Raw genomic sequence first — 22,828 nt, 5'->3', positions numbered from 1 at the left:
AGTCCTGAGTGTGCACGAATGGAAAGACTATACAGAAAAATCACTTTGCTTCAAAAGTGGATGCACTCATAAATAGAAATGTTGATACCAACCATATAATAGAATTAGAATCATTGGATCAGAATCAGAACATAATCAGAATGACATGCCAAAAGATTTTTCAGATGCCTTATAACAAAATAGAGTGCTGAACACATTTGTATCATTTTCACATAATCAAAACATATTTAGAGCATCTTCACATAAGCAAAACGGATTCAGACCATTTTCATATAACATACACAAATTGTTTAGATTTCATATTTGTTCTTTTTGTACAGTTTAGAAACATAATGCCAAAATATTACTAATGTCTACACTAGTCATAATAGAAAATACTCTCTTTTATACAGATTTAATGAGTAATACAGAATATATAATTGATGTTATTTTCAAAACAAACATGCATATTTTTCACAAATTAATCTCAGTTCATTTAATTTCATTTATGCAAAGGCTAGCATAAGAATCCTATTTATTTGAAATTTTTAATTCTTTTGATTTTTTCCACAACTATGTCGAACAATTGTCAAGCCTCACCTATAAAATAGACACCCAACCCACTTAAATCTCTAATTAAACACGTACTACAATATTTAAGTATGATATACCAAAATAACTTATTTTTCTTAACAACCTAAAATTCTAGTAACCATAAAATATCATTACGTTTCAAATTCATCAATATCTACTTAATTTTTCTTATTAATACATTAATTCTAAATTATTTTTATAAAATAAAATTTCTAAGCTGACTCGAAGCAAAATAAGCCTAACTTGAAAGTAATATTTTTAATAGTTAATTTAAGCTCCTTTTACTCAAGTTGGAATTCGAATAAGCCTAACTACAACAAAAGTCCATGTGAGCTCAACCCATCTAATGAGGTTAGACTTTAGAGCCATCTTGATCAATACACTTAAAAGGTTAAGATAGAGTTTTTGTTTGTGGTGTAACTAATGCAGTAAGAGAGACAGGGGATGACAATCTGTACCGAGATAGAGGGAGAAACCGAGGGTTGGCTTAGGTTGTGCAACCGTGGTGAGGGGCGGAGTACGATAGAACGGTGGGGGCTGTAATCCGACGATCTCCCATGATCTGGAGTTGCTGCCGATGGTTGCCTTCCAATCCTGCGGTGATGCTCAACTGGACGACAACAGTGGTTGGCATGAGCTCTTGATCACGGTGGAGCTACTCGGGTTCGTGAGTGAGGCTCAAGGCGACAGGTCTAAGCAGTGGAGGCTCACCAGAGTGGCTCCGACGTGGGGCAGCGGCTGAGGTGAGTTATGGGAGGGCGGTGCTCTGTTTTGAGTATGGAAAAACAGAGGCTTTGTGGTGGTTTACGGAGGGTGGGTATTGGTGGTGCAAGGCCATGACTGGGTGGTGTAAGTGGGTGACTCGTGGCCCAGCTTGGCGTTGGTTTAATGTGGAGGTAGTCTCGTGAGACAACGGTTTTGAAGGGTGCAGGAATTGAATTGTCTCGCACGTTGAGTGACTTCAAGTCCTAATTAAACAATTTTTTTTGGAAATCTTACCAATTAAATTAGCTATATATATGGGTTTCATCTAAGCAGTCATTAATGCAAGACCAGGTTGATGCATGCTTGGCCATTAATCAAGCAACCAGTCGTTGCAAAAGATATATCTGATTATATATATATATACATATTATGACACGATCAAAATGCCAGATGGCCTGCATGGTAACAACTATCATGCACGTACGTACCTACAATTGTATATTTAAAGTTTATTAATTAATGCAAAATTAAAGAATTAATTATGCATCTTGCTAGCTTGAAAAAACCTATCAGATCGATCATGCAACTAATTCATATAATGAAGCCAAAGTTCCATAAAAAATTCTTTGAAATCTCTGATATATATTATTGATATTAATAAATATAAATTTTTATTTATTCATTTCAAACATACATAATAAATTGAAAAAAATAAAATTAATAACCCACTACTGGATTCTTTTATTACAATTAATTATAATTTATTCTACAAATTAGACCAGATCGAACTTTATAACTTACGCTTGTTAATTGGCAAATTAATTAAATACATGACATCCTCCTATATATGATTTGCCTTGTCTTGAGCGGATCCTAATTTGGCAATATCTTCGATAAGGGATGACGTGTTCAATTGAGAGGATCCTCCTTTTTCCACTGCCCTTCTTGCCATCTCTCCCAGCTCTCTTGCTTTCTTTCTTCTCCTTACTCCTTCATCTCCCCCATCCATCAACAACGCTATTGCCTTCTGCACATTTTCTTTCTTCACCAAAACCCCAACTTTCTCTTCTTCCCCCCATCTCACAGGGATCTCCACCCCTACTCGAAAACCAATCCTCAGAATTTCTACCACCAGTTTTTCATTCAAGAACTGCTCCGTAAAGAGAGGCCATGTGATCATTGGCACCCCATGGCACACACTTTCTATCGTTGAGTTCCAGCCACAGTGGGTAATGAATCCTCCGATTGCCGGATGAGACAGAATGAAATCTTGGGGAGCCCATCCCTTGATCAGGAGTCCCCTCCCTTTGTTCCTTTCTTCAAAATTTTCCTTCTCCAGCCACTCCTCCAACTCGAAATATCTCTGATCTCCTGTTTTAATCACCCAAATAAATGGTTGTTTTGACGCCTCAAGACCCAGCCCAAGCTCAATTATTTGTGAGGGAACCAGGTGGCATAAACTGCCCAGACAAGCGTAAATAACCGAGCTTGGTTCCATCGAGTTAAGCCATCCCAAGCATTGCTGCTCGTTAATTAAGGGTTTGTCACCTCTCTCGAACTTGTCCAAACGCTCCTTGTTATATAAACAAACTGGACCAACGCACCACACCTTCTTCTTGATGGCCTTCCCGTACTCCTCAATGATCCCCCGCTCCAATTCATTGAAAGTATTCACAACAACACCATAAGCCATTGACTCGGCCTCTTGCATCTTGTCTCGGACATCATCCATGCCAGGCAGCATAGCAAATAATGAACCTGGAAGCTGGGCTCTAGTTATCTCAATTCTTTGGGGCAGTCCTGGGATCACGAAGGGTTCGGAGTCGGAACTGACAGAACTGTGAGCATTGTAAAATTTGATATTATGGGAGCTTAGAAGTGAGAAACAGCCCATCCCGTGGAAAACAAGCCTTGGGATAATGAACTTTTGAGCTGTTTCGGATGTCCAAGAGAGGCACTTGTCAGATATGATGCAAGTTGGAGGGTGCCTTTGATTTTGGAGGTGCTTTTCTAAAGGTTGTTGTAGCATGCTCAGACCTTCATAGAACTTGGTTAGTAGGTCTCGTGAAGGGAGGATGTCAAGATTCTCGTACCCAGCAGGAAGTCCCACTTGTTGGCATGGAAATTCCAGTTGAACGAGCAGAATCGGGAGGCCAGATTCTGTTGCTCGATGAATGGCTGTTTCGAATCTGGAGGCATTGTAGGGGGTAGTGACCAAGCTGACAATCACGCCACGCTCTGCAAAGAGCCTGGCCATGTCTATCATGGGTATCATGTGGCCTTGTGCCATGAGTGGTATCAAAAAAAAGTGAGGTTGGCTGGTTATCATGGAAGCCATTCCAGAGATCAAGAAATGATCGATGACAGTGGTTGCAAAAGCAGGTAACGATGGATTTTGTTTTGGTCACCAAATTGCATGTGATGTTGAGTAAAATGGGTTGCATTCTGTTGGCCATATATGGGCGAGGTGGCCTGATACCTTGAGCTAGCTAGGTTGACTACGAAGAACTCATGAAATTAATATTTGTTTTTTACTTGGAAAATACATGACAACAGTTCAAAAAATTCACAAAAATGCATCAAGCGACTGTAATTATTTTGGAATGAGGACTATTCAACCGTTGGCGTCAATTTGCGTGCATGACAAGGCAATTTTCATACACGCAGAGTTATTTCTTTCTAGTTCCGTCCAATACGTCGTTCATTCTCATGAATTGATTCCGAGTCGCATTCTTTCGACCCGGCCTGCGCGCAACTCCTGATTTTCATACTAATAAAGCAATAAAAGAATAAAGAAGAAAGCTCAACGCATTAGACTCAACAACATTTCATTTCATATCTTGCAGCCCTGCTTTGTACATGAAAGGGACTTCTATTTATAGAACCAGCGTATAACAAATTCTATAATGTATCCACTATGATGTTGACATCTGTACAAGAATATTCCCTATTCTGTTATGAGACTATATATGTGCTAGAGCACTACCATTTATTCTTCCAGAATTTTCTGCTTTATTATTTGAATTCTGCATGATTTTCAATTGTGGTAGTGCTGTAGGTTGAGTTGCCTTAATACCCTCCCGCGATTCAAGCGGCACCATTGTGAGGGTGAGGCTTGAACGGAGAAGAAGAAACCTGGCTGTGGACAGGGGTTTGGTGAGTATATCGGCAACCTGATCCTTGCTGGAGATGAAGGAGACTTGCAGTGTCTTGGCAGCCACGCGCTCACGTACAAAGTGATAATCCAGTTCTACATGCTTAGTCCGAGCATGTAGGACTGGATTTACAGATAAATATGTGGCTCCTAAGTTGTCACACCACAAAGTAGGAGAATCAGTGAGAAAAACAAGAAGTTCTTTTAGTAGAGACTGTAACCATATGAGTTCACAGGCTGCATTAGCCACGGATTTGTACTCAGCCTCTGTTGAGGAGCGTGCAATTGTGGCTTGTTTTTTTGATCCCCAAGATATCAAATGATTTCCAAAATATACACAAAAGCCACCAGTAGACTTACGATCGTCTGGGCATCCAGCCCAGTCCGCATCAGAGAAGGCTGAGAGTTTGAAGGAGGAAGAAGTGGAAAAGAACAAGCCGAGATGTTGGGTATTTTTAAGATACCGGAGTATTCTTTTTACTGCTTGCCAGTGAGGGAGTCTAGGACAGTGCATGAATTGGCAAACTTTATTAACAGCAAAGGAAATGTCTGGTCGTGTGAAAGCTAAGTATTGAAGACTCCCTACCACACTCTGATATAGCTGCGGATCTTCAATGGTACAGCCATCCAAAGCTGATAGTTTGACAGAGGAGGACATAGGTGTGGACACAGGTTTAGAATTAAGCATGTTGGTTCTACGTAACAGATCTGCTATGTATCTAGATTGAGAGAGAAAAAGACCATTGGATGACCGTGTGACCTCAATGCCAAAAAAAAAATGTAACAAGCCCAAATCTTTTACAGGAAACGATGTACGTAAGGCAGCAATAAAATCCGAGATCAGAGCTGAATTTGAACCAGTGACTAAGATATCATCAACATAGATCAAAATAAAAATGCAATCAGCAGAGTTACGAAATGTAATCAAGGAAGTATTTGAACGAGAGGGATAAAAGCCAAGTGAAAGCAGTTTATCAGATAATTTAGCAAACCAGGCCCTAGGAGCCTGTTTTAAACCGTAAATGGACTTTTTTAACTTACAAACATGCGCTGGAAAATCTGGATTGATGAACCCGGGCGGCTGTCTCATATAGACATCTTCGTGGAGATCCCCATGTAAGAAGGCGTTTTAGATGTCGAGTTGATGGAGAGGCCAGTTGGAGGTGACAGCTAGGGAGATGAGAAGATGGACGGTAACCGGTTTTATCACAGGGCTGAAGGTTTCGGAATAGTCTAGGCCAGGTTGTTGATGAAATTCGTTTGCCACTAGCCGTGCCTTGCGGCGTTCGAGAGTGCCATCAGATTTTCGTTTGGTTTTGAGGATCCATTTTGAGCCTAGAATATTGAGGTGGGGGGAAGAGGGAACATGATCCCAAGTTTGATTGTGAAGTAGGGCACGGAACTCTTCATTCATGGCAGATCGCCATTCGGAAAACTTAGAGGCTTCAGTGTAAGAGGAAGGTTCTTCTGGGATGGGGGAAGAAGAAGATTCGGAAGATTTAGTGGTGGAGGTAACGGAGAGCGAAGGTGTGTACCTGGAGACTGAGAGAGTGGCGCTGGGTTTCGGTGGAGGCCATGGAAGAGTTCCATCGGTGCGAAGACGTGGGCATGTGATTTGGGAACGGGATCGAGTTACCATGGGGTGACTCGATGTGTTGGAAGAGAAGGAATGCAACGGAAGGATGGTGGGAGGTGGCTGATCGTTCTGAGAGGAATGAGGAGAGGTAGACGATGAGCGAGGGCTGTGAGAGGAATCGGGTAAATGTGATGGGCTAATGGGCCGAAGTGATAAGGAAGGGGATGGGCCCGAGTTTGAAGCTGGAGTGTGTGTGAGAATAGAAATGGGGCGTGATATCGACGCTGTTGTGATTGGAAACGGATGAGTGATGGGCTGAGTTTCAAATGGAAAGACCGACTCATGAAATACGACGTCTCTGGAGACATACGTACGGCCTGACGGTAGATGTAAACACAAATAACCTTTGTGATCTGGGCTATAGCCCATGAACACACACGGTTTGGATCTTAGATCTAATTTGTGTTTATTGAAAGGCCTTAAATTGGGCCAACAGGCTGAACCAAAAACATGCAAAAAATGATAATCCGGAGGGAAGCCCATGAGAACTTTATGAGGAGATTTGTGGTTCAGTAATGGTGTAGGCATGCAATTGATCAAAAAGGTAGCCGTTTGAAAAGCTTCGGCCCAATATTTTTAAGGCATAGATGCATGAGACATGAGTGAGAGATCAGTCTCAACAATGTGACGGTGACATCTCTCAATACTTCCATTTTGTTGATGAGAGTGAGGACAAGAAATGCGATGTGTGATACCCATGGATTTAAAAATGACATTAAGGGGACGAAATTCCCCACCCCAGTCGGTTTGAACCGAGACAACATTTTTGGAAAAAGTATTAGTGACAAATTTGAGAAAAGCAAGAACAAGAGTAGAGACATTGGATTTGGTTTGCATGGGAAATAACCAGATAAATTTAGAAAAGTCGTCTACAATAGATAAGTAAAAACGACACGCATTAGTAGAAAGAACGGGGGCTGGGCCCCATACATCCAGAAACAAAAGTTGAAAGGGCCCAGTGGACCGAGATGAAGATGGAGGATGGGACAAGGCATGTGCCTTGGCTGAGGAGCAAGCTTGACATATGGTGAGCCCACGGCGAGAGTTGATAGGCAACTGAAAACAACGTAGTGTAAGAGACGTTATTCTGGAGGAAGGATGGCCGAGTCTCTGATGCCATCGCTGAGCAGAAGTGCAAGTGTCGATGTGGGCTTGAGGAGAAACTGATGGGGTAGAAGGTGGAGACGTAGGGATTGAAGGGAGCACATAGAGACCTTCCTTAACGGGGCCCCGTAGAAGTACCGCCTGGGAACATCGATCCTTCACAAGAAAAAAATGAGGGTGAAACTCAAAATAGACTGCATTATCCAAACAGAACTGACGCACAGAGAGAAGATTTTTAGAAATTAAAGGAACATGTAAGAGTTTATGGAGGAGAAAGTTGCCAGAAGATGTGTTGAACTGAGCCGAGCCCACATGCTGAATAGGGAGAGATGAACCATCCCCAATGCTAACTGTGTCGGACCCTTGGTATGGCGCTGAGTCTAGGTTGAGCGAAGCAAGGTCAGGTGTGAAATGGTGCGTCGCGGCTGTGTAGGGAAACCAAGCAGCAGGCATCTGGTTTGGAGAGGCAACAACCGTGTAGTTGGCAGAGAAGGAATTAGGAGGAGGTGCCTGGTATGCTTGGTTAAAACGATGAAAGCATGTGAGAGCCGAATGACCTGTCCACTGACACACTTGACAGATTGAACGTGAATCTGAGTGGAAATGATTTCCTGATCTCGTACCACCTCTGGTGCCATTGCGGCCCCCTCCTCGACCTCGTCGTGCACTACGAAAATTAGTGGTACGGCCTCTGTTTGAAGATCCCAACAAAGATGGAGATGAAGTTGTGACAGTGTTATGAGCTGCAAGAGATGAACCGGAAAATAGAGATTGAGTTTGATGAGAAATGCGAGATTCATGGTTGAGAAAGTAGCTATAGATTTGATGAGGAGAAAGGGGCTCCGGGCGGGTAGTTAAAGACGTGACAATGGACTCATACTCAGTTCTGAGTCCTGCAAGAAGATATATAGAAAACTCTTGGTCAGTAAGTGTATGCCCAGCAGCTCCCAAGGAGGAAGAGAGTGCTTTGGCTTTGGTATAATATTCGGAAATTGATTCCGAACCCTTTTTTAGGGTAGCAGGCTGATATTGAGTGTGAAACACATGAGCAGATGACTGAGATTGAAATAAAGTTTGAAAGGTTGTCCAGACTTCATGGGAAGTATGACAATCCAAAACTTGTGCCAGAACTAATTCGGAAAGAGAGGAGTTAATGGCTGAAATTATGAGCTGGTCTTGAAGAACCCATTTGGTATGAGCAGGGTTGGGAGCGCCATCAATGAAGGCTGTGGGGATGGAAACTGTACCATCAACATAACCGAACAATTGATGCCCCTTAAGGAAAGGCACTATTTGAGCCTTCCATAGGAGGAAGTTGTCAATATCAAGTTTGACAGTGACGAGATTAGAAGCGGAGTTGACAATGGAAGGAGTAATGGTGGGGGAAGCATTTTTTTCCAAGGTCTCCATTATCGTGAAGAACAGACGGTGGTCTTAGGCTCTAGATACCATAATAAAGCAATAAAAGAGTAAAGAAGAAAGCTCAACGCATTAGACTCAACAACATTTCATTTCATATCTTGCAGCCCTGCTTTGTACATGAAAGGGACTTCTATTTATAGAACCAGCGTATAACAAATTCTATAATGTATCCACTATGATGTTGACATCTGTACAAGAATATTCCCTATTCTGTTATGAGACTATGTGCTAGAGCACTACCATTTATTCTTCCAGAATGTTCTGCTTTATTATTTGAATTCTGCATGATTTTCAATTGTGGTAGTGCTGTAGGTTGAGTTGCCTTAATACATACTAGCCTATGAATTGAATAATTTTAGGTCGAAATTAAGATAGTACTTGAGTAGGTCGACCTTTGGCTTTGAATCTGTCTCCTTTTTCTTTTCATTTTTTTTTCTTTTTTTTTTTAAATTATTTATTCGGGAGGGAGAGAGATTTTTGAGCATGTAATTACTTATATATCATTGTTGATTCTGGTACCTACAGGTCATTATCTCATGCAAAAGTCTTCAACCCCGTTATCATGTTTGTTTTCTCTCTCTCTCTCTCTCTCTCTCTCTCTCTCTCTCTCTCTCTCTCAGAATTGTTTAGAGAAATGATCGAGGAGTTTTTCATGTGTTCATGCATGAAGCTGCAATGTGGAGCTTCCTCCTTGGATTATACAAATACAAATAAAAAATTTAATCAAAAGAACTTAAAAATGCTATATATTAGATTATCTAACTTCAAAAATTTTGATTTTTAGCTACACTATAATTAAGATTTGCAACCAAATTTGGTTGTTACATTTTCACATCCAAATGAATAAAAAATAATATCTTTATACACTCTCTCTCCCTCTATTATCCCACCCCATTATCATTATTCTTCTTACATTATTTCTTCATATTATTTAATAAAAAATAATAATGTATTTTCATATAAGCCCTTAATTTAGAAAAAAAAAATTAATAGAAAAAAATTGAAAAAATATATTATTAAATTTATAATATTTTATTCTTATTTTGATTAATAGATGGATAATCCAATGTGGAAATAAGTTTTAAGTAAAATAACTAAATGTAAAATTATATCATATTATACAAATTTTACATTTATATTTAGATAGTTCAATAAGGATACTTTATATATTAAGGGTGGGTTTGGATGTTGAGAAGAGTTGTGAATTGTAATTAAAAGTAAATAATAAATAATAATAAAATAATAAATAGTAATAAAAAGAGAAAATGATAGGATTACTCATATTTTACTACCTATTTACTATTTATTTTGTATTTGATTTTTTTTAATTTTTTATTTTACTTAATAGTTAAGAAAGTGATTGTTAGTAAAATTATACTTTTTCTAATGACTAAGAATGTTAAAAAAAATACTTATTACTATAATAAAAAAATAAAAAAATTTTAATATCTTATAACTAGTAAATACATAGCGATAGGATAATAAGTTTATTATATATAAGAAATAGTAAGTAAAAAATAATAAATAATAATAAAATATTTAAAAATTAATAATAAAATAATAAATAATAATGAGAATGATAAAATCCGTCTAAACGCAGCCTAAAACAGGAAATACCATGTATATATGTCGGCAGGGAAAAAGTGATAGTACTGGACGCCGACAAGTCAAATTCGATATTTCAAGGTCTGGGATATCTGAACGGAGCTATAGCATGGAATGACGTACACTGCAAATTCTACCGGAGGGACTGCCAACAGCTCTTCCGTCGCTATCTTTGCACCAAACTTCACTGCCTGCAACATTAGCTAATTTAAGGTAACCCATCTTTTCTGAGTTCATAATGACGTAGCGCAGAACTTTACATTAAATGCGTGAAGATAGATGCACACATTCACACACAAAAAATTGTTTTGGGTGACATTTTTTGGGAGTCTTTTCCTTCAATTTGGGGATTTTTTTCTGTTTCTTTTAAAAGAACACAGCTCCTTCCCCACCCCATAGAATAGTTGGAGGGCAGGTAGTGGAGCTTCGAATTGCTGGTAATAGGGCTGCATTTTATGGATGTGGATTTTATGGAGACCAAGACACACTGAATGATGACCGTGGGAGGCATTATTTTAGAAAATGTTTCGGAAGTGCCCGATCTTTCTATGAGGTAGGAGTACCTGATCCATCAAGAACAGGTTTTGCTAGTTTGTTTTCCGTTTAGGCGTTCGACTTTAACATCATTTTGTTTTCATCTATCCTGTTAGAAACCGATGCTTCTTTTATGGTGTCTAGAAATTGATTCTTCTTGTTTTCATCTACCAATCCTAGAAGTTATTGTGATGGTAAAAGTCTTAATGACACATTTACGGTTGAAGCTTGCATCGATCTTTGTCGCTATGTTGTAACAGGGATGCACCATTTACTCAACAGCAAAAGAAGTCTCGAGGGAGGCAGTCGATGAATGAACAAACGGGTTTTTCTTTTGTGAAATGTAGCATCGTTGGGAGTGGATGCAATAAACCGAGCAGGAAAAAAAACCAACCCAGCCCATTCATAAAGGCCCACCCCACCCCACCCCACCCCACCCCACTTTCCTTTATATATTTAATTAATTTTGAATATAAAATTTTTTAAGATATAAAATTGTGAATTGTTGAGAATATACCTAGTTGATTAGGCTGTTGGGGCATATTGAAGATGAATTTTAATATTCAATTGTTAGTGGTGGGTATTAGCTAGAATTAACCCATGTATATGTTACTGTTATATGATTAGGTATAGACCTTAATTATTTGAAACAATAAGGGTAGAGGCCAGTTTACGTGCTATCTAACAACATAGAAATTTGGAGTTTATCAATTTTGGAGGATAATATTTTAGAACAAGTCTAAATTTGTGTCATTAATGATTGTTCAAAATTTTAGAGTTAAGTAAGATCATTTTTAGAATAGAAGTTGATAGATTATGATGGCTTTGAAATAGGTTCTGAGTGATTGTTGGCAAATGAATATCGTGATTATTTTGACTAGAAATCGAGGTAAGTGACCCTTTACTTTAATAAAAGAATTGTTGTTTTTGTTTGGAATTGTGAACTTGGCTATTATATTTCAAACTTGTGTAAATTTTAGATTTGTGCATAGTTTTAAGCTATTTTGGCTCTGCTTGTGGGATTTGTGTAAATTTTATAATGATTGGAATATTTGAAAAATGCTATGTGGCTTATTAAATCTGAATGTTAAATGTGAGCATGCTATTTATTCTTGAACCCATGATATGAATGTCTTTGTGACATGTTTAACATCCCTTGCGGCGTGATATCTTCATGGCATGATATATTTGTAGTATATTAGTGATTTCTCTATTATCATGTGGCCTCGAATATGATATTTGACTGAATATGTTGGTTAAGATAAAATTATGTTGCTCATATTATTTTATTGAGAATTTATTCTCTCTTATAGTCAAGAAAATTGCATGCTCCTGCACCGCATTAAATTGCTACATACCGAGCACGTGGCGGCTCACCACTTCATTTCACATATTTTTCAGAGTTGTAGGAATTAGGTTATTCATTTGAAGTGATAGCTTTTAAGTCAAAGATTTCAGAATGGACTTGGTTTAGTCACTTGAGGTTGAGAGTTTTGGAGATTGATGATTTTGTTGCATGAAGATGGTATTGGTTGTACAAAGAGTTTTATAATGGTTATATTTGAGTTATTTTACAGTTTTTATTAAAGTATCAGTATTGTAATTATTTAGAACTTAATGGCTCTAGCCGAACTTGTGAATGTGTTTTTTATGATCATTGTATTATAGTTGTGAATAGTTTGAACGTTATGTATTTGATATATATTTGTAAAAATGGAAAAAGTTTTAAAAATATAAACAGGACTCTGTCCGTTTGGTTTTGGGTTTAAGGCATTAGAAAAGTGATATCAGAGCTTAGATCAATGATTTTATAGACACTTAGGAAAGGATGATGATTATAGTTGTAACATAGAATTTGGACTAGATCCTCATTATATGTTGGTTTAGATGCCAATTGAGAGTCTTCAACATTTAATGATCTTATTCTTCATTAATCATTACTTTGTGGCGAAATCAATTCATGGACGGATTTAAGGTTAAACAAGACCCCCCTGTAAAAGTTGACGTGCTAGCTAAATCTTCTTCATTGTTGATATTGTCTCTCTTTTCTTTTATATGAAGGGATCACAAATTACAAAAGGTACCAACGACCAAGACAAATATAATATTCATAATTCATTTCAAACATACATAAATTGACAACAATAAAAAAAAATCCCAGTGATAATTCCTTTATTCCATAACATGCTATATGCAATTACTAGTTACTACTCCTTGTCTTGAGCAGTTGAGCCGATCGTAATTTGGTTATATCTTCGATGAGGGATGACATGTTTAATTGAGAGGATCCTCCTTTTTCCACTGCCCTTCGTGCCATCTCGCCAAGCTCTCTTGCTTTCTTTCTTCTCCTTACGCCTTCATCTCCCCCATCCATCAACAACGCTATTGCCTTCTCCACTTTTTCTTTCTTCACCAAAACCCCAACTTTCTCTTCTTCCCCCCATCTCACAGGGATCTCCACCCCTACTCGAATCCCAATCCTCAGAATTTCTACCACCAGTTTTTCATTCAAGAACTGTTCCGAAAAGAGAGGCCACGTTATCATTGGCACCCCATGGCACACACTTTCTATCGTTGAGTTCCAGCCACAGTGGGTAATGAAGCCTCCAATTGCCGGATGAGATAGAATGAAATCTTGGGGAGCCCATCCCCTGATCAGGAGTCCCCTCCCTTTGTTCCTTTCCTCAAATCTTTCCTTCTCCAGCCACTCCTCCAACTCTAAATATCTCTCACCTGTTTTAATCACCCAAATAAATGGTTGTTTTGACGCCTCAAGACCCAGCCCAAGCTCGATTATTTGTGAGGGAACCAGGCGGCATAAACTTCCCAGACAAGCGTAAATAACCGAGCCTGGTTCCATTGAGTTAAGCCATCCCAAGCATTGCTGCTCGTCAATTAAGGTTTTGTCACCTCTCTCGAACTTGTCCAAACCCTCCTTGTTATACAAACAAACTGGTCCAACGCACCATACCTTCTTCTTGATGGCCTTTTCGTACTCCTCAACGATCCCCTGCTCCAATTCATTGAAAGTATTCACAACAACCCCATAAGCCGTTGACTCGGCCTCTTGCATCTTGTGTCGGACATCATCCAAGCCGGGCAGTGTAATAAATGAACCTGGAAGCTGGGCTCTAGTTATCTCAATTCTTTGGGGCAGTCCTGGGATCACAAAGGGTTCCGAGTCGGAACTGACAGAACGGTGAGCATTGTAAAATTTGATATTATGGGAGCTTAGAAGTGAGAAACTGCCCATCCCGTGGAAAACAAGCCTTGGGATATTGAACTTTTGAGCTGTTTCGGATGTCCAAGAGAGGCACTTGTCAGATATGATGCAAGTTGGAGGGTGCCTTTGATTTTGGAGGTGCTTTTCTAAAGGTTGTTGTAGCATGCTCAGACCTTCATAGAACTTGGTTAGTAGGTCTCGTGAAGGGAGGATGTCAAGATTCTCGTACCCAGCAGGAAGTCCCACTTGTTGGCTTGGAAATTCCAGTTGAACAAGCAGAATCGGGAGGCCAGATTCTGTTGCTCGATGAATGGCTGTTTCGAATCTGGAGGCATTGTAGGGGGTAGTGACCAAGCTGACAATCACGCCACGCTCTGCAAAGAGCCTGGCCATGTCTATCATGGGTATCATGTGGCCTTGTGCCATGAGTGGTATCAAAACAAAGTGAGGTTGGCTGGTTATCATGGAAGCCATTGCAGAGATCAAGAAATGATCGATGACAGTGGTTGCAAAAGCAGTTAACGATGGACTTTGTTTTGGTCACCAAATTGCATGTGATGTTGAGTAAAATGGGTTGCATTCTGTTCGCCATATATGGGCGAGATCTGACTCTTGAGCGAGTTAGCTAGGTCGTGGACTTGGTAAAACTCAGCAAATACTTATTTTTTACTTGGAAAATACATGACAACGGCTCAGAAAATTGACAAAAATGCATCAAGCGACTATAATTATTTCTGATTTCAGCAGGACGATTATTCAGCCGTTGGAGTCAATTTGCGTGCAAGACGAGGCGATTCTCATATACCCGTGAAATAATTTCTATAGGTCCGTACAACTACATTGTTCAATAGGTCGACATTAATTATTAAGATAGTTGAGTAGGTCGACTTTTGAATCTGTCTAGTTTTTTCTTTTTAAAATGAGAGAGAGAGAGAGAGATTTTTGAGCATGAATGTAATTATTTAACATATATTAACTAAAATGGGTGGATCGAGGGCTTAAAGAAAGAGTGAAATTAGTTGGCTGCAGATTGTAGAGAGTGGCGTAAGCTACATTACGCTGCAGATTATAGAGACTTTACGCTGCAGATTACAGAGAGTGGCGTAAGCTATATTACGCAGGTTATATTATATATATATATATATATATACAATTCTTCTGAGTATAGTTGTCGGATACAGTTGCAGGGGAGTCGGCTTACCACTTCAGCTGCTATTTAAAAAAAAAAAAAAAACAGAGCACGTCTTTTCATTTGCTTATATGATTTTTATATCCAACTCTTATTTGTCCCTTACACATTCCTTTGTCCCCCCGTTCCAGAAAGCACAGGGCCTTCCTTGTCTCCCGGTTGTAGAAAGCACAAGAAATATAAGATAAATATATATATATATATATATATTCAACATTTTCTAAGTCACTCCACAAGAGATCGTGAGCTTTCGAGTCTGAAGAGCTTCTCTAGAACCCGAAGAACTTTGGAATCGAAAGGACAGCTCTTTGTCTCTCCGTAACATTTTCTTGTGGTGCTTTCAAATCAGTATCACATTGATTTGTATACAACGCAAAAGGGTATCTGTCTCGTCTGTATAGTAGACACAAATCATTTGAAATGCAAGCTAGCCAACGATTTCCTTGGGTTCTAAAGCTGATCAAAATATCGCCGACGATTTGATGGAATCGGAACACTTGGAGTTTGAGTTTTTGCAATTGTTTTTTCATGGATGTAATGGTTCAGTATAGTCCATATAAAGTACCCATATTTCGAACTAAGCTTCACTTCATCATTGCTGTCTTTCTTTTCAAAGTAAGGCGTGCTAGTTGATTTTTCCATTTTCTTTTTTATTTCTCAGTGCTCTGAGAAATGGATGCATAGGGTTGAGTTTTTTTTTTCTTTTTCCTTTTTAAATTGTTGTTGGCCATGTTTGGTCGCTGAGAAGTCTGGGAAAAGAGGATAAAAGTTGAGATTTTGGAAGTCACACTTTTTTCGTAACTCCCAATCGGTTGAGAGTAATCTCAATTTTGTTTTTGGTGTCCCGGGAACCAAATGGGGGGTTACTATGGATTTGATAAGGGAAGGTCCTTTTGTGGGATATTTATGGAGTTCGTAATTTCCCATCATATAAAACGGCGCGTTTTAATTTTTTATGTCACATCGGCCCCCTCTTATGCCTCGCTTACTCCAGATGACTGCGTGTTGAGTTTTTCATATATATATATTAAAACTTTTTGTTGTTGCGAATACGTTGCATGTATACCCACAATCCAATTTTACACGAGGCATGCAGGTGGGGAAACACAAACACTTCCGAGATCTTTTTTTAGATTTACACGGAGTGAATGGACCAGTGACTAAGGGATCGGGTCATATATATTCAAATGCGCATGCTTACTCCATAAATAAACTATATTTATATATTGTTGTACCCAGAATCGCCTAGTAATACACTCACATGCAAGATAGAGATAATATTTAAATGATTCGGCAATTTGCTTACATCCACTGGAGTGGAAACGAATAATTTCACTATATTTGTACAAAAATTACAAATACTCAATACAACTTTTCTATCTCTCAACAATGGCCCTTTCTCTTTGATTTTGCCCACACCCTCCATCTTACCTGCACCCCTTGGGTTACGTTGATTACTCACTTATGTGAGAATGATCTTACACCATTACAAATGACCTCATTTTATGGGAGGAGCATCACTAACTCTTGCTGGCCATCACATACTGTTCCAATGGAGGCTGTTCACATATTGTTCAAATGACAGCTATTCACACGCTGTTCAAATGGCCGCTGTTCACATTTGTAGATTTCACACATGGGTGGCTTTTCAACAATCATCCTCTCCACCCATGTGTGCCACATTAGGATGTTACAAATATTGCATCCTTCAAATGATTGCACTTCCTCATCGGAATGCCCATTATATATTTGTTATGAGAAATTTCCGTTATCAAATGCATCTTCAAGTGTGTCTTCAAATGCATCCCCTAATCCTTCTTCAAATGCATTGGCATCGTGTCTACATCTTCGAAGCTTGCATGAGATTTTCTTCGGAGGAGATTTATAGCACTAAGTTACAAGTGCTTTACTGCACAGTCTCAACTCTCACTCTAGGGTTTTTTTCTTTGCTCAAGTCCACAGTCATGCACACCTTGAATGAAATGAGTTTCGCTCGATCTATAATTGAGCAAACAATCTGCTTGGTGCCTTTACAGCTCTCAAAACTAGGCTCCACACATAACACAACAATCACCAATCTCCTACTTAGAGACTGTTTCTAGACATGCCAGCCTCTGTCTATAGCATGATCCCTATCATCTTTGCAATTTCACAGCTCCTGTCTTCAAGCTAGAAGACCAACTAAAGTCATACATAACTTTAATTAATCATGTATAGTGCTCTTAATCAACACATCTATAAGGCAACACATAACTCTCACTGCACTGGGAATTTATAGTCTCGCACTGACCCTGACACACATCAGAGAACCTGTTGTTGAGGTTTCCATCTCTGATCTGTGTGACTAACCCTTCATCCTGCTGCTAACCTGTTCTATCTTTAGTCGATGTGCCCATCTCTTGTGTAGTCTCTGCTCCCTCCATAGGAGCCTGGTCAACTTCTTCTCAACTAACTTCTACTTGCATAATCTCCCCTCTTTCCCTTATACTGTAGTTTACCACTTTTAGTATAGTTTAAGGTAGTAACCACCATGGAGGTATGATCATCTTGGAAGCCTTGTGATCATTAACTTTAGGTGTAGATGTCACTAGAACATCAAACGATATGTTCCCATCTCTCACACATTTGCTTCATGTCATGGTCTCAAGAGATTTCCTCAAGCTTGTATGAGGAAAAAGCAAAATTAACTTCCTTTTATTTCCCTATCTAATTTGAGCGAGCCTACTTTTACCATGAGCCAAGACTAATGATAATGAATCATTTGTGACCTTCCACGCTTTTTGAGAAAACACTACTGAATGACTACTGTCATCAAGCTGTCTCCAATCTTCAATAACACTGTGTACTGCAAGATATATGACATCATGTATTTCCTCAGTCACAATATTCACAGCATCATTCTCAATTTTCTCCTAATTTTAGCAATCACTTGTGGCCTGTCTTGCCACGATTCCTAGTAAGTGTCTAGATCTTAACTTGCTCTTCCCTTTATTCTTGCACTTTGATTAATCTAGTCTCCTGACCTGATTATCAAAGTTTAGGGCCAACAAATATGAGATCTTGTCATAATCTCTTCTGCGCACATCTTCAGCTAGGATAAGATCTCGTATATTATCAAACTTCAACTTCGACTTCTTTGCAGAATTACTCATAGCCATTCTCATGACCTCCTAACTTTTTAGCAGCAATGTTAAATACTATTGGCCAACAAATGTACCTTCTACCATCTTTGAAGTTAAATAGTTTTTTTTATCAGCACTTTGTTATTTGCAATAAGCTTTTCAAAGAAAGCCACAATAAGATATGTGACGGTTCTCCTCTTAATAACATTGTGCTCCACTTATCTAAATAGAATGAGTCGTATGACTCCCAAAACCTGTCAATATAACAGGTTAATCAGTATTGTCCAATGACCTAAAGTCTGCTCGTCAAACTTCATGATCCCAATCTTTTTATCTTGAAGATTCTTCCATCTGGACCGTCAACCATTTTTAGAGATTGAATTTCAAAGCTCGTCAAACTTCATGATCCCAATCTTCTTATCCTGAAGATTCTTCCATTTGGACCATCAACCATTTTAGGATTTGAATTTCAAATTCCAACCGTACAGATGAGTCCCGAATGATCCAAATAGTTGACAGTGATATTTGATCATAATTGAACCCCAAATGGCTTATATTAAGCCAAAAACAGATGAGTCCGGTGAAATTGGACTCCAAATGGTTTAGACCAAAACGAATGATTTTGGCGAGATTGGATTTCAAAAGGCTTAGATCAAGCCCAAAACAGATGAGTCCAATGACACTAGATTCCAAATGGCTTATATTAAGCCCAAAATGGATAAGTTTGGAATTAAACTCCAAATGACTTAGATCAAGCCCAAAATGGATGAGTTCAGCGAAATTGGATTCCAAAATGGCTTAAATCAAGCCCAAAACGAATGAGTATAGCGAAATTAGACTTCAAATGGCTTAGATCAAGCCCAAAATAAATCTGAAATTTTGAATGGTTCAGGTCAATAGGAGGCAGTAGCTGGCGCGTGTGATGCACTTTCCGACCTTCTTGGGGCACATGTAGACTCATCCAACTTCCGTTTTCGATACCGTTTATGGCAATGTGTTCATCTATATGCCAGGAACCTTCAATTGTGGTCAAAAGTTAATTTTTGGGCAGCGCAAAACCAAATGCTCTCATACCAATTATTGTGCCTAAAACCATCAGAAACACACTCACACATAAGATAAAGACAATATTTAAGTGGTTCAGCAATTTGCCTATGTCTACTGGAGCAGAAACGAACAATTTCACTATGTTTGTACTAAGATTACAAACACTCAACACAACCTCTCTATCTCTCAACAATAGCCTCTTCTCTCTAATTTTGTCCACACCCTACATTTTGCCCTCATCCCATGGGCTGCCTTGATCACTCACCTATGTGAGGATGGTCTTACACCATTGCAAATTACCTTCTTTTACAGGAGGAGTATCACTAACTCCAGCCATTACATACTGTTTAAATGACAACATTCACATTTGGGGATTTCATTGGTGGATTTTCAACATATATATACATATATATATATATATATATATATATAGAGAGAGAGAGAGAGAGAGAGAGAGAGAGAGAGAGATTGTGTACCCCAATCTTCTTCAGTGATGAATCTGAGAATATAAGCACTATGATAAATTAGTTTGGAATAATCTGTTTTATCATAAATAGGTTTAATGGTTAAGGAATCAGTGTGGATCAGGATACTGGAATAAAACTGGAGATTTTTGGATGGATTCTCCGGGATCCAATGGAAATTGGGGGGAAAATAGCGGGTAGCTATTTTGTAGGGATCTGTGTCTATGGATCGATTGGGTTCAATGTAGAATAGGTCCCAAGAATACATTTTTTTGATGTATTGGGTTTTTGAAGCAGGGAGGAATAATTGAGTAGGCCTTGCTGTTGCTGAAGCAATAGATTTAGCATATGGATCATATGGAGCTGAAACAGTTGAAGCAAAAGAAGCAGGTTTTGATATACTACCCAAGGTAGTAAATCGGTTGGCAATTTCCACAGGAGGTGCCGGTTTGGTTGAAATAGGTGGTGGTGGGGCGGGGACAATTTGTTTTCCTTTATCTCATTTTTTGCTCATGGTTGCTGCAAGAATTCACGAGTAAGGAAATCAGGAATAGAATTATCAGAACCTTTAATATACTCAATATCAAAGTCAAAAACACTTAAAATAGCTTGCCATCTGGCGAAAATATGTTTAGATGCAATGTTTTGAACATCTTGTTCTAATACATATTTAGCACTCATGCAATCAATGCGTAACAGGAATTTTTTGTTTAATAAATCACTTTGTAATTTTGATATGCATAATACTATAGCAAGTATTTCTTTCTTAATAGTGCTATAATTATGCTGTGCAGGGTTCCAGACTCCAGAATGGAAACGAACAATTTGCTCAGAAGAGTCTGGTGAAACTTTTTGTTTCAGAATGTTGCCATAACCTATGTCTGAGGCATCTGTTTCCACAATTTTGAAGGAATAAGGAGTAGGAATGCCAAGGCATGGAAGAGTTTTGACATATGCCTTGATCTGCTTAATAAGATTGGTATGGATATCTGTCCAAACAGGAGGATTAGTATGCAGACGATCAAACAATGGTTTACACTGTTTTCTCATGTTTTGAAAGAATTCAGCAACATAATTGAGGGAACCAAGGAATCTTTGTAATTGATTTTTATCAGTGATGACATCAGGAAATTTGTCAGCAAATTCTATAGCCCGATTGATGGGTCTAATTTTGCTTTCTGAAATATCATAACCAAGGAAATGAATCTTGGTCTGGAACAAATTGATTTTCTTTGCAGAAACAACAAGACCATTTATTCTGATGATATCAAGAAACGTTTGCAAATGTTTCCACTGTTCATCAATGGATTTGAAGAATATGAGAACATCATCAATGTAAACAATGGTAAAATGGGTGAAGGTATTGAAAATGTCATTCATGATATTTTGGAATTCACTAGGGGCATTTTTTAGGCCAAAGGGCATCACGTTCCACTCATAGTGACCAAGGGGAGTAGTGGATGCAGTTTTGTATCTATCTGACTCACATATATGGATTTGCCAAAATCCTGACTTAAGGTCGAATTTGGAAAAGACTACTGCATCACTTAATCTCTGTATTAAGTCATTTTTGTTGGGGATGGGATACCTGATCCACTCTAAGACTTTGTTCAAAGGTTTGTAATTAATAACTAGACGATGAGTACCTCTTTCTTTTTCTGCATTTTTTTGGACATAGAAAGCAGCACAAGACCATGGAGACTTACTAGGTCTAATAATGTTTTTAGCAAGCAAATCTTTGATTTCTTGTTTACAGAATTCTAAAGTTTTACTATTCATCTGAATAGGGCGATGTTTAGTGGGAATGTTTTTCTCAGAGAAATCCTTAACATAAGGAAGGGAAACAACATGTTTTTTCCTATGCCAAAAAGCATTGGGGAGATCAGAACAAATATAAGAGATTAATCTTTGATTAAAATCAGCAATTGTTGATTAGAGCAAAGGATTAGACAAATGTTCAGAGATCTTTTTGTATTTGATTTCCTGTTGAAGGGAATTCAAATGCTGGGTTTTTGCCAAAAGTAAGGATTTCAAGTTTTTGTCAGTGTCGATTTTGAATTTTGTAGTGAAAGTAAATTTCACTTTCTGTCCAAAAGGATCAGTAGTGATACCATCTTTGTCAGAAATAAAAGGATATAAAGCAGAGATAAAAGGGATTCCTAATATGACTTTATCAGACATATTTCGGACTAAAACAGAAAGGATTTTGAAGCAAACATTATCTTGGCAAACATGAGCATTGCTTAACTCATAATTGATCTTCATCTTAGATCCATTTGCCGCAGATAGCTTTTCAGTAGATTTTTTATATCATCTACTAGGAACTAATCCTTATTGGATACAATTCATATCCGATCCGAAATCAATCATAGCAATAACAGAGAATTTGAAATCATGAGCAATGATAATATTAACACGTAAAAACCATTTGGGGGGAATGGAATGGCGAATTAAAGCAATCTGATTTTCTGAAGATTTCTCTTCAGTTTTCTCAGAACTAGAAGGCTGCTCATCATCAGAATGGATGTTATGATCAAACTGTTTATCAATTTTAACACATAAAAGCTCTTGCTGTAAAGTAGAGTTTGAATCTTTGAGTTTATTGACCTCAGTCTTGAGTTCAATAATCTTTTTTTTGATTAGATTTACTTCATTTTGTAAATCTTGGGTGGAAACTTCTTTAGGTTTTTTCTTCTGAAACCTTTCTAAAGTTTCTTGAAAATTGATCCTTTGTTTAGGAGGCTCTGACTCAGGATGAGTCAGTGTCTTCTTGAGCTTAAGAAGGTATTCTTGTTTAAGCTCTGGATCCTGAATTTGTGAAATCATAGTTAATAAAAGATTTTCTTATTCTTCACCTTTGGATAAAACATTAATTGTTTTTCCTGTACGTTTGCAACAAGAGTCAGTGCAGTTACAACCAAGTTTAATAATGGGAGAATCAGAAAATTCAGTTTCTGAGTGATATTCTGAATCACTAGAACTGAATTCACTCATGTCAGAGGAAGAAGGTTTCATTTCCATGAGTTGGAATAATTCTTCTTGATCAATGA

At 38.3% G+C, this 22,828-nt stretch overlaps 2 protein-coding genes and 1 long non-coding RNA gene across 3 annotated transcripts; 1 reads left to right on the top strand and 2 right to left on the bottom strand.

Moving 5' to 3' along the window:
- Positions 1-2,050: 2,050 nt before the first annotated feature.
- On the bottom strand, positions 2,051-3,688 carry LOC122277414 (UDP-glycosyltransferase 73D1-like). The gene has a single exon (XM_043087383.1). It carries the CDS (start codon positions 3,614-3,616, stop codon positions 2,120-2,122), a length of 1,497 nt encoding a protein of 498 aa, XP_042943317.1. The 5' UTR covers positions 3,617-3,688; the 3' UTR covers positions 2,051-2,119.
- Positions 3,689-10,217: 6,529 nt separating this feature from the next.
- Positions 10,218-20,979, top strand: LOC122277198. Its single transcript, XR_006228951.1, has 2 exons — positions 10,218-11,622; positions 20,573-20,979. It is a non-coding gene; the product is annotated as an uncharacterized LOC122277198 (long non-coding RNA).
- On the bottom strand, positions 12,805-14,786 carry LOC122277197 (UDP-glycosyltransferase 73D1-like). Its single transcript, XM_043087115.1, has one exon. The coding sequence runs from the start codon at positions 14,428-14,430 to the stop codon at positions 12,934-12,936; it is 1,497 nt and encodes a 498-aa protein (XP_042943049.1). The 5' UTR covers positions 14,431-14,786; the 3' UTR covers positions 12,805-12,933.
- Positions 20,980-22,828: the final 1,849 nt, after the last annotated feature.

Source organism: Carya illinoinensis, chromosome 9 (assembly GCF_018687715.1).
Source record: "Carya illinoinensis cultivar Pawnee chromosome 9, C.illinoinensisPawnee_v1, whole genome shotgun sequence".
NCBI classification, from domain to species: domain Eukaryota; kingdom Viridiplantae; phylum Streptophyta; class Magnoliopsida; order Fagales; family Juglandaceae; genus Carya; species Carya illinoinensis.
The sequence above is the reverse complement of the archived record's forward strand: the minus strand, read 5'-3'. Positions and strand labels throughout refer to the sequence as shown.

Bases quoted from the DNA above. Each gene is read 5' to 3' on its own strand.
- LOC122277414 (XM_043087383.1), bottom strand. From the start codon at position 3,616: ATGGCTTCCATGATAACCAGCCAACCTCACTTTTTTTTGATACCACTC.
- LOC122277197 (XM_043087115.1), bottom strand. From the start codon at position 14,430: ATGGCTTCCATGATAACCAGCCAACCTCACTTTGTTTTGATACCACTC.